Raw genomic sequence first — 12,966 nt, forward strand, 5'->3', positions numbered from 1 at the left:
TTGAAGAATGCCCTGATTAGACTAAGTCAATGAAAGGAAACCTTCTGAAACTTTGGATAAATCTTGAACATACGAGATGTAAGACATATAATTGTCTTTCCTGAGTATCCTCATTCAGTATTTGTATTTCACACCTTATTTCTGTTCTTTTTCATCATTCCTTTTGTCTTATGTTAAAAATTGAATTTGGCTTTGCCTTTCAAGGATGTTGCAACACCACTGTGGGTCTCATATCTAGACAGGCAGCAAAAAGCAATTTCTTAGGAGAAGGGAAAGATGATGCCTTTAACCAACAGAGAGGTTGCAGGAGTCATTTAAACACATACTTTCTGTATCTATTATTTTTTTTCTTTTCCTTTGTGTGTTTATCTTGTTATTTCTTCCAGGAAGCAGGATAAGACTCTGAGATTGGCAGCCGCAGCCCATGACAGCTGACTCATTTTTTCCTCAAAAGGTGACAGTTTATACTATCCTAATACTGCATAAAAAATGTCAAAAAAAGTTTTTCTTTAAAATAAAAAAGAAAATCTCTAAAGTTAAAGGGAAACAGAAAAAGCCTTACTTAATAACTTTACATTTCAAATATTGTTTGTCCTTCCTTTTCTGAATCAAATAAAAAGTTAACAAGCCTTTATGCAGTGGCAGTTGTCATGCATCTAGTAACACTGCCTCTTTGCTTTCAAAAAAGACTCTTACATGGTGCTGTACAGTTACAGGAACAAGAACATCTTTAACACACAGGGCCCTGTGGAATTATTACTGGAGGTGACTTAGAAATTAAATCTATACTCGCATTTTTACGAAAGGTACAGAATTGAAGAAACTTTCAGGGTGGAGTGTGGCGGTTATCCAAGGGTTCCATCCCACAGAATTTCCCTAGGCAATGTTAGATGTTGGCACACCAGGGGAGCTTGGTGTGCTGACTCTAAGAGAAACTGTACAGAGGGTGGAGCGGAGTGGAAACAGCGCAGCCAGGCTCTGTGATAAGATGGGAACTGGAAGGTACTATGGAACATGGAGATGGAGACTTACCCTGATAATTAGGATACGTACCTGGTCAAAGACAATGCTGCTGTACAAAGATACAATAACCTATTTAGTGTGTGTAATGGTGTGTAGTGGAGTACCTGGGAATGGGCCCAAAGTCTGTCACTTTTTTGACAACATATTATCCTTGGGTGAACTTTGCTTAATCTCATTATAATAATAAAAAACACACCTCCATCCCAAAAGTTACCCGCCTCCAAGGTGCAACCACCCCTCACTGAGCTTGTGCTCTGAATTTTTCTTGGGCTATACCTTTAAAAGCAAAGCGAGAAACTTTTACACCAATTACAACAAAGAAATATATGACTAGAGTAGCTCAGGCTCCACCTGTAAAGTAAAAAACAGTATAAAAAGGCTTAAGAGAGGAGGGATGTTAGGGAAGATACCATCGCAGACCTGCTCTGACACCTGGGATCAGTCGACGGGCTGAGCCTCTCCTCCCCCCTATAGGGACGCGCTTGGGTAAGATTTGAACGCTTGGCTATACCACGTGCTTCCCCAGGAGACAGAAATTTCTATAGAGTTGTTTTGTGATTTAACACGTTTGTAGCCAGGCTATATTACTCATATTCTTGGTATGTGCACATGCTTTGTGGGAAGTAGTTCTATCACCAGGAATCCAAAAGAACTTGTGCATCTATTGCTTTCATAAACTACGCTATTCATTAATCTAGCCCTAAGAGTTCTTATTGAACATGACCAAATTCCTTAAGGGTGGCCACGCTAGCTCATGCAACATGATTAGACTGAAAGTGTGTGGTGTTACAAATGCATCCGTAGTCATGAGAGTTCAATACATATATTGAAAGCGACCGGACTTGTAACACAGAGAATTGGGCATCACTCAGAATCTAAGCCTAGCTGCCCCCAGCCCCTCTGATATCTGAGGACAAGCTGGAACACAAGGGGGTTTATTTTCTGCCAAATTGCTTTGCCCCTTTAACACGACAGGCCCATTAAATTTATCCAAAGTAACACAACCACGGATTAGGGATTGTGTCACTATATACATGTTGAAGAGAAATGAACTGATATCACATACAGAATCACAGAAAATACGGATGATTGGGGCCAGAGGCACGGTCATCTACTGCGTATCTCTATGCAAGGTAGGAGCAGCTACACACCAGCTACACACTAGCTTATGCCTATAGGATCCAGTGATGCAAATTCAACAGCCCCGTCAGGAGCTCTATTTAGGTACTGAATGATACTAGCACCTGAGAAGTTCTTCTTTATTGTGTAACTGAAGCCAGCTTAATGATAGTCTTAATGTCAGTGGTCATGGAGATCATTTATGACTTTTAACTATTTTTCTTCTCTTATAAGACAACTGTAATTCTAGTTAGGGTGGTAACAGATCCTCTTTTCTTCAAAAACATCAAATACTCTTAAATTTAGAACAGGAGGAAAACCACGGACTGAAAATTACTTCAACTGTTTAGAACTGAAACACTCAACAATTTAGCACTTTTTCCAAGAACTAGCACCTGGCTAAACCCTGGCTGATAATCTAATTTTCCCCGGATGCAGCATTAACCTATTCATAAAAGGGATTCATTGCTTATGCCTCCTAAGCAGTTTTGGGTATGTGTGAAGTACTTTCATGGAATCACATCAGGATGCAAGTCTCAGTCATTGAGCAAACTATATTAATGATAGACCACAAAATAAGTTCTGTACCTTCACTTTATATGTTTCTGTGTCTGTTGGCATTAATTTTAAAATTTATCTGAATATATAAACATTTTCAGTAGTTTCCCATGCTTTTTATATCATCCTTTTCCCATACTTGACTTATTGGAAATGGAGAACAAAATTACAGGAAATTTAAATGGGAAAATTATCATAACTGCATTCAAGGATTTTACACACACACAGAGCTAAATAAGGAAGGAAACACAAGTCTTCTGAGACATCAAGTTGGTCCTGATTAATATAGTAAGGAAATTATAGCTGCACTGATATGAATGATACCAACTATAAACATCAATGATTCACCATCCTGACATACTGCCGGCATAAACCATAAACTGCCTTTCACAATTATCTTCACATTTCATTTCAGAGCTGATCTGACACCTGAATATGTTTTGTGGTTTATGCTGAATAAAGTGTGCTTTTTATTGTAAATCTCCAAATATTTTTGCATGACACATTGAAGATAGAAGGCAGGTGACTGAACTATAGAAAGCATCTTCTCACAATTAAAAGGAGATGCTTGGATGAAGCTGAAGAACATTAGTAACTCAAACAAACAAGGCAAACTTGCTTGCAGAGAAGTGCAATCTTTCATATTGTTTTTCATAATCTACCTGAAAAATTTAACAAATATTTTTCTACCTGCCATATGGAAAAATTGCTTAAATATTTATGTTATTTAGCAATTTCTCAAAGATACTTAAATTTTGTTAGAATATGCACACTTACACATGCACTCACATGCACACACACTCAAAACACACACGTTAAATCTGCATATCAAAAATATAAGAGGTACCAAAAAGACACAGTTCAACCAGCTTTGAAGTACTGAACAGGACAAGGCCATCTGCCCATTTCTGAAGCTTGTGATAGTAAGTATCTGCTTTTCTGGAGTATTGAAGATTTGACCAATCCTAACATTGGAATTAGTTAGCTGTCAATGGGGCTTTACCCCTCAAAATAGACGATAGGATGAAACAAGTTTCTTCTAGAATAAATTAGAAATATTTATTTATAGCAAATTCTACCACTGATTCTGTCGAAAATAACTCATAGATACATTTTAATGTCAGAAGTGGTATCATCAGATTATCTTGCCTGACAAATTGCTTAACATGGATCACAGATTTTCGTCCACATGCTACTGTCACTGTCCAACTAGCATCAGTTTGAATAAAACTGGGGATAAAAAAATAAACTGGTTTAAAAGATATCAACTTCTCTTACCAGTAGCTTCCACTGATTAATCATCAGAACTTTTACAGTTTCTAACTTCTTCCCAATTTGAACTTGCCTGACTTTGATTCTACTCACTCTTTCTTTTTACCTATTTCTTTTTAGGGTTAAAGAGTTCTTCAGTGCCTTGTATTTTCTCTCTGTTAAGGTACTTCCACCCCATAATCAACAGACCGATTGAATTTTAAAGAAATTACTTCGTATGCTTATCAATTCATGTATTTACCCCCCCAGGTCTTAAGTTATTTGTGTCTCCATAAATGTTCCTTTTACATCAAACATAGCCCACTGCTGTTTGTCATGATTTCACAATGAATAATATAATCCAATATAATTAAAATGTGTTTTTTGTACTCAGCCTGCTTTACCTACTTTGCATGTCAAAAATTATTATTTCAACCCAAAAATCTTGACAATGAAGAGCTTTATACTTACAAGAGATATATTTTTACATGGTATTTTGAAAACTTTCTACAGAACCTTTTTTTGTAATCCACTATTGTTTTCGTAGTGTATGAATGTGATTGTCAGGGTTTGGGGGTTTTTTATACTTTTTTACTATCTAAAATTGTAAATATTGAATTAGGATATCAGTGCTCCTTTGCTGAATTTATGTCAATAAAACTGCTTTTCACACAGTCAAAAGCGAGCTTTTTAAAATCTACTTTTATGCTTCAAATTTTAGTGGTCTTCCTGATTATTTAGACAGTCCTAATCACATTTAGAATAGTGACTTATTGCCTTGCTTAGAGCAAGTCCCCTCCTCTTTCTTTTCCTTGTAATCTGATGGGGGGAAAAAAAAGAATATGGTAACAACAAAATAGTGATTTACCAGAGGACTATTATAAATATGTATCCACAAGTTATAAATCACATAATAATCTCTGACATCTCTGATTAAGGTGCAGAAGATCCTGCCTTTTAGGTGCTTGAGGCCGAGAGAACTGTTAAAATTGAAAATGGCATCCCAGTTTCCTATATCGTTCACGAGAAGAGTCAGAGCCTTTGGAATGGAGGCTAAAGGAGAAAGCACATTCCACACATGCATGCAACTATGAAGAAAACATTGGCCACGGTGGCAGATGAGTTCTGAGTTTTATTTAACATGTTTGGACTATATTTCCTTCCTGATGATTTAATCAGTGAAGTCCTCTGCTGGGTGTAGACATTAACATTTATTTAGTGTTTTAATATTTTTACTGTCACATTTAGAAATTCACTTCGATAAAGAAGACATGACCCACGTTCTTTCTGGCTCTACAGAGGTGTTGCAGCAATCCTGACCAACACACTCAGCCCTGTATGCAGATGATAAATCTTCTGCTCCTTCTCAGGACACCCAACAGACTGATCAATATAGAAGGAAATATGCTTTGGAAACATTAATTCTAAAGCCCTACTTCTCACTCCTGGGCAAATTCATATGAAGGTTAGCACAGACCACTTGCTACTTCTACTACCACCTTCTACTTAAAGTGAGTATTAGCCACAGAAGCTGTATCTATACTAACAAATTAATCATGTATGGGACTGTTTGTTGACACTATAACTAGCTGGCAAGGACCAGACCACATCCATACTATGAAACTCTTTATCCCCCTAAAACAGGGCACTCACATGCAATAATGGCTCATTACAAATGGTCTTTCACCCATGATAACTCTCAAGCTATGCTAGGAATTGTTTGGGAGAGTGCTGGATGGGCCATTTGGCCCAAAACCCATGTTAGTGATCTTTCTAAAATAAATTAAGAATATAGATTATGACATTCCACCATGTGGGAATGTTCTATATTTACTCCTAGAGAAGTGTAGACTAAACAATTTGAGTTTAGCCAAGAATATGGAACTAAACCCACTTAGGAGACACTGAGCAATGATATAGTCCTGCAAATAGGCATTATTATCTTCCTGGATTTATCTCTGCTCAGTGACATGGGATTGTCTCTTCCAAAGTAGAAACAGAACAATTCTATCTTCTCAATTTTCCTGAAAAGAATGACATGAACTCAGTCTCTGCCATGGAAGAACAGGAAGTGCCTCTGCTTCAGTAATATCCATGGGGCTTGTACACATGTGTCTAGAAACACGCACTGCTAAAATGGAGACATGATGCTGGCATAAACGCTGAACAAAACCTTGAGTCTCTACAGTAGAGTTTCAATGTACTAGCAGTAATGGGAAGCTGTTTTTCTTGGGTGTACTTGCTTTTATATTTATGATTAAGTCCTATAGTACCTGCTGTAGAAAACTAGGATATTGTGAAGATTAATACTCCAATGTCAGAAGCTGTAATTTCATTAAAATGATTTTTCTATTTCAATTCTTTATTATTTACAGGTTTTAGTCAGCCAAAGAACCCGTTTGAAACATTTCAACACTTTATAAGCTTGACCATGTTTACAGACAATAAAGGAATAACTGAATATGAATATCGCGATAAAAAAACCCATAAATGATCTTCCTGTATCACTTAAACTGGAATTGTCTCTCTGCTGGGACATCCCCTGTTAATACAAACTGAGAATGAAGGATCTACACCTCTTCCCAGACAGTTTGAAAAGCTGGATGATAAGAAAAAACAGTATCTTTGTACTCTTTTCTGTGCTTCCACACAACAGTGCCAGGAAGGCATTGGTTTAGGTTTTACTGCTTTGTGGACGGACTCCTTGGCTATAACTAGCTTCTGCAATGCAGCTGAAAAAAAATAAATCCCTGCATTGGTATACAAGAACAGGGGATAAAGGAGAAGAGGAAGAAAGAAAAAAGGCTAAAAATGAGTGAATGAGAAGAGTATCAACAAAGGAAAATGGTAGAAGAAATGAAAAGAAGAAGGACCTTTATATTACAGAAAAATACATGGCATAGATTCTGTACATTTCTATTCAAACATAAAATCTTTGGATAAGTCACAAGGAAGAGTTCTCCTGGCTCCAACAGGCTTACTTCTCAGAGAAGACCTACCCTGGTGCTTACTGTTTTCCAGGCTCAAGGCCTGAAGTAATCAGCAGCTACCAGAAAAAAAATAAAGGTGCATGTCACAAGTGAGATTTTTCACCTCTCTCAAAGCTTGACTGTGCTCTAAGAGCGTTGTTCGCGTTACGCCCTCAGTCCAATGTCTTCACTGAATGACTAACTTTTCCTGTTAATTCTCTCCCTACATGACCGCTACTAAAAAGTCAGTTTGCACACACTTGGTAGTTAAAGAACATACCACAGTGATGGGATGTGTTGCATTTGGAATGTTCTACTCCTTGATGAAGATTCCAGACCTCACAGCCACCATAGCAGTAAAATAACTCCTTTCACTTTTCTGTTCTAGATTGCTAGCAGAGAGGGTTTTTTTCAGACTATAAATTTGGTTTCTTATTTTTGAAATCTCTGATGTAAAAAGTTTCTGAATTTTATTGAGCTGTTCCATCTATAATCTGCCTCCTTAAGGAAAGTATAGTGCACCTATGTGACCTACAAAAACTAGGAAATGTACCATGTATGCCAGTATAAGGTCTTCCTAATGGGAAACTCTTTTTTAAAATATAATTTTTCATATTACTATTTGATACTAGTCTATCTCTTCCTAGATTAAATTTCAGAAAAGATAAAATTACCTTTTACATAATTTTGACCCAAAAAACCCAAAAGCAACATACACAGGAAAGCACTTTAGATGAATGGAATGAGACAATTTTTTTTCATCTCTTTTTCTTCTCTTTTTCCTATCCTCACATTTTAGATTGAGAAATGCTGACCATCTGGAAAACTGTTTTACACTGTTTTTAAAACAGAGAGAAGACCATATATATTAATTCTGAAAGAATTCAGAATTAAAAGTTGAATACAATGTACATTAATGGCCCTATTCAATTTGCTACTCATAGCTTTAACTTTCTAAACATATTTCACTATCTCTTCCCCTTTAGTACAGTTAAGGCAAACTGATGAATTTGGAAAAAATAAGGCAAAAGTTTTCAGAATGGTATTGCATATTTTAAGGACTCTGCTCTGAGTCTTAGTGAAATCTTACATTGCAGCCACTGTTAGTTGCATCAACATATTTGAAAGCAAGCAAATTGATTGCTATTTCTTTAGTTTCTCAGTTAGAAAAAGGGATGTTATACTGGTTAAACGTGGCATTAAAGTAAAGCTATAAAATGCATACAGCATTATGGAGAAATAAAAGTTTCCTAGTCCAAATAATTTTATTTCCAATTTTGCCATGCCTTCTAATTTGGCTCTGTATCTACTGACACCATGACTTCTGATATTGACTTCAAAGGGAAAAAAAATTGATCTCTTTCTACAAGGTGGTCACATGCAGTTTCCAGTTGCAGTGTTACGCTCTGGCTTGTCAACTGGTCTGACAAAGTGATAATTTATTTTACACTTTCTTATCATACCTTGAGAATTTTGCACATTATCTCATAAACTGAAAATGTTTTCTCAGCTCGTGTCCAATCCCACGTTGTGACCTTGGGAAAAAAAAGCAACAAACAAACAGGGAAAGAAAGTAAGTTATTTTTGTTTAGTTTAAGTTTATTAACAAAAATAAAAATCTATCCCTAAGCCATCTACATCCAGTATAATGTATACAGAAAGACCAAGCACTGCCTCAGAGCAGTAACTACCAGAGACCAGACTGTTCCATCCAGACAGTGCTTAGGAGACGTCTTGCCTGTCTCCGTGTGATTACTACACAGTGCCTTTGCATGCAGGCTGCTCTATGCTGAAAGACGAGGCTTCCCCTGGGAACTGGTGGGGGTTGCATTGAGATCCTGAGAGGATGCAGCCCTTGAATTCCTCTCACAGAGCCTTGACTATAAGAAAGCATGTTTCTCAGCACTTCCCTTCTTGTAACTGCATGCCACAATTTGCTCCTAGTCACCTACATTGTTTGCAAATCCATAAAACCAAATTCTCCAACCTTGCAATGTCCCAGACACTTACCCTACATGCCTTGAAATCCAGGGGAAAAAAATAACAAGAAACAACAAAGGCAAATATACATTTTCTTTTTTTCTTACGAAGATTAATCTACTAAATTCTAACAAACTAAGATTTGAAGAATAGTCTATTTCTCCTCTTTGTCTTAGGATTTGACAATTGCTTTTAACGATATTAATTTTAAGCAACTATTTTACGAAAAAAAATTGCATAGATAAAAGAGCTCAATAAAATCATACAAGGGTAAGGTTTAAGACTTAAAAAAGACAGAAAGGGATAGATTAATATATTCAGTAAGGGAAGAGTCAAGGCAATATCACAGCAAACTATAAATAACTTTCCAAGGAAACTGTGAGAAGGAAACAGGAGAATTATTCACAGTCTCAAAAGACAGCAGAACACACAAAAGAGAATGAAAATTGAGGCTATATTTGAAAAAAAATTATCTTAATGGTAAGAAGTTTTGAACAGCAGCCCAGCTCCAAAGGAAGGCAGCTGTATCATTACAATTGTTAGGCAAGATGAAGAGGCTGATGAAGACAGAAGATTATTTGGTTTTCAAGATTCAAGTATATAAAGTTCTTTGAAAAACGTATCATAAAATGGTATCCACAGCATACGAAGAAAATATTGTATGAGACCAACTTATCTTTTATCTAAAGAGAAAACAATCATTAATAGACACAACATGGCTAAGAAGCATCTATGGGTTTGGAAGCCTTGGTACAAAACTTTCTTGATCAAAATTATTTTGGTGTTGTATGAGAAAATTCTATCCCTAACTAATTTTTAGTTATAAACACTATTGTAATTGAAACTCCTTTGAGGAAATCACAGTCAGTAATGAAAGGTTCAATAACACAGTGTCATAGTTCCTCTTCTATTAGAACATTATTTATTTGCAGTTATCCTCAAATACAGTTTTCACTATCTTATTGAAGTATAGGTTTTAAACCAGATTTCTAAGGAAGGGAATGAATAAATACTGAGTGCCAACAAACTGTTTGATATAGAATGAGGAAGTAAAGAAATATTGGAAATATACAATCTTTATGCCTGAGTTTTAAGAAACCATTCAGAGATGCGATTAACAACATGTAAAATGCTTTTGTCAGGGAAAGAAAGAAAAAAAAAAAAAAAAAAGCTGCTCTTTCTACTGTGGACAAAAAATTAACTTTCTCACCATGAACAGAGAAATGGGGAGAGGAGTCTTGCTACAGCTCCACTGAGCCCAAAACACCAGCCACACAAGCTGAAGTCATATTGCCCCATCAGAAAACGTAGTTACAATTGCAGCTGAAGCACAAAGCCATTCAGAGGTATGGTTAAAAGCTTACTGTAGGCTCCATACAGAGCTCCCCCTTATCCCCTAGTTTTCTGCTTTTGTTTGTATTTATAAAGGGACTTCTTTTCAGGTCAAAACAAAACTCTTTCTGTATAAAGATATGTGCAAAGCAAAAGCAACTGTAGAATTATGACACCCATAGAAATTCATAGAATCATAGAATTAGGTTGGAAAAGACCAGTAAGATCGTCAAGTCCAACCATTAACCTAACACTGCTAAGTCCACCACTAAACCAAGTCCCTAAGCGCCTCATCCACATGTCTTTTAAATACCTCCAGAGATGGTGACTCAACCACCTCCCTGGGTAGCCTGTTCCAGTGTCTGACAATCCTTTCAGTGAAGAAATTTTTCCTAATATCCAGTCTAAACTTCCCTGATGCAACTTGAGGCCATTGCCTCTTGTCCTGTCGCTAGTCACTTGGAAGAAGAGACCAACACCCACCTCTCTGCAACCCCCTTTCAGGTAGTTGTAGAGAGCGATGAGGTCTCCCCTCAGCCTCCTCTTTTCCAGACTGAACAACCCCAGTTCCCTCAGCCGCTCCTCATAAGACTTGTGCTCCAGACCCCTCACCAGCTTCGTTGCCCTTCTCTGAACATGCTCTAGCACCTCAATGTCCTTCTTGTAGTGAGGGGCCCAAAACTGAACACAGCATTCAAGGTGCAGCCTCACCAGCACCGAGTACAGGGGCATGACCACTTCCCTGGTCCTGCTGGCCACACTATTTCTGATACAGGCCAGGATGCCGTTGGCCTTCTTGGCCACCTGGGCACACTGCTGGCTCATATTCAGCTGGCTGTCAACCAGAACCCCCAGGTCCTCTTCTGCGGGGCAGCTTTCCAGCCACTCTTCCCCAAGCCTGTAGCGTTGCATAGGGTTGTTGTGACCCAAATTGCTTGCCCTGTTCACTTTTAATATTTTAATTTAAAAGCTTGAGTAGCAAAAGTGTTAGCAGATCTCTCTCCGAGATTCCCAACTCTAAACTGTAAGAAAGTGAAACCCACCAGACTTGACACACTTAATAATTCTAAAGTAGAAAATGTACTAGGAAATAACAGAAAAAAGTAATTTTGTTTAAAGCTTTCAAAATGCAAATTAGATACCGTAGAGTTGCTCATTGTGCTGGTTTTGGCTGGAATAGAGTTAATTTTCTTTGTAGTAGCTAGTATAGGGCTATGGTTTGGATTTGTGCTGAAAACAGTGTTGATAAAGCAGGGATGTTTTAGTTATTGCTGAGTAGCGCTTTACACAGAGAAGGTTTCTCACACCAGCCCACCAGGGAGTAGGCTGGGGGTGCACAAGAAGTGGGGAAGGGACACAGCTGGGACAGGTGACCCCAACTGACCAAAGGGATATTCCATCACATGATCTCATGCTGAGTACATAAAGCTGGGGGAAGAAGGACAGGGGAGATGTTCGGAGTGATGCTGTTTGTCTTCCCAAGTAACCGTTACGCGTGATGGAGCCCTGCTTTCCTGGAGATGGCCAAACACCTGCCTGCCGATGGGAAGTAGTGAATGAATTCCTTGCTTTGCTTTGCTTGTGTGTGCAGTTTTTGCGTTACCTATTAAATTGTCTTTGTTGCAAACCATGAGTTTTCTCACTTTTACTCTTCGTATTGTCTCCCCCATCATGTGTGGTGCTTAGTTGCCGGCTAGGCTTAAACCATGACACTCGTTTATCCAAGCAAGGAAAATAGAAGTACTGTTGATCAAATAGATAAAAAAAGAGGCAGGGGGAGGCTGCTGATACACACTGTTTAAACACATGCTTCCCTAATGTGTTAGACTTTGGCAGAGACCAGGGAAATACTTTCATTTGATTTTCTGGTTAAAAAGTTGGCAGCACATCTCTGTTCAGAAAACAACTTAATCCAAGGAGTTTACACTGCAAATATAATTAAAACTGTTTTTCTTCTTATAACTACACTTTACGCATCTCATAAATAGAAGCTGTGAAACTAAGGCGTTGAAAGTTTGTTCTTAATCTTTCGTAAACCCTGGAAGAGATGAACGCATATACCTGCAGAATAGCAAACATAACCGTACGTGTAAAAGTTTGCATATAGAAAATAGGATTTCAGAAGTCCTTTTAAAAGGCCTACTGCAGTCTTTGATAAGATAATTTTGCTGGGCCTATAAGCATGCTATTATTACATACATTACATGTTTTTAAGGTAGCTCTCTAGGAAGTCTTTCTCTGTTTGTCCTTTAAAAAGCATGTTTGTCACTCTCCTTCCCTTCTACTCCACGGAGAGAAAATATTTTTCTGTCTATTTGAACTGTCTTTCTATTTTAGATTAAGAACCTGAATCTGGCAAAAAAAAAATCATGTTGTGCTTGCAGCTCAGCTGAAACAAGACCTAGAAAGACTTCAAGGATCGTTGGCTTGTCTCGTATAGCTGCAGCTTGCCAAAATTGTCCTAACTCACATCACCATGGTTCACAACCCTATTACGAATATGTTCCTGCCACACCCGTTAATCATCACCCATTACCCATTTACCCACCCGCAGCATGTTACTCCTGGATACTTATGAATGAATCCTCTGTAAAGAGGCTTGTAGTTCCTTCCATAGTGCTTACAAAAGAATAATCTTCCTCTTCTGTATTGTACAGGAGCTCTCAGCATTGTTTTTGCTTCTATCTAGTGTCTCGAATGGAGGTGGCTTTATTTGACAGGGAGCAAATGCTTG

The 12,966-nt window shown here is 37.7% G+C and overlaps 1 protein-coding gene across 1 annotated transcript in view; it reads right to left on the bottom strand.

Annotated features, from left to right (window-relative positions):
* SNTG1 (syntrophin gamma 1) overlaps window positions 1-12,966 on the bottom strand; it is a 159,484-nt gene that overhangs the window by 35,254 nt on the left and 111,264 nt on the right. The window contains 1 exon segment of the mRNA XM_059815621.1: window positions 8,384-8,455. Within this exon segment, the coding sequence (XP_059671604.1) occupies window positions 8,384-8,455 (72 nt within the window).

The sequence above is a fragment of the Gavia stellata genome, chromosome 3 (assembly GCF_030936135.1).
Source record: "Gavia stellata isolate bGavSte3 chromosome 3, bGavSte3.hap2, whole genome shotgun sequence".
NCBI classification, from domain to species: Eukaryota; Metazoa; Chordata; class Aves; order Gaviiformes; family Gaviidae; genus Gavia; species Gavia stellata.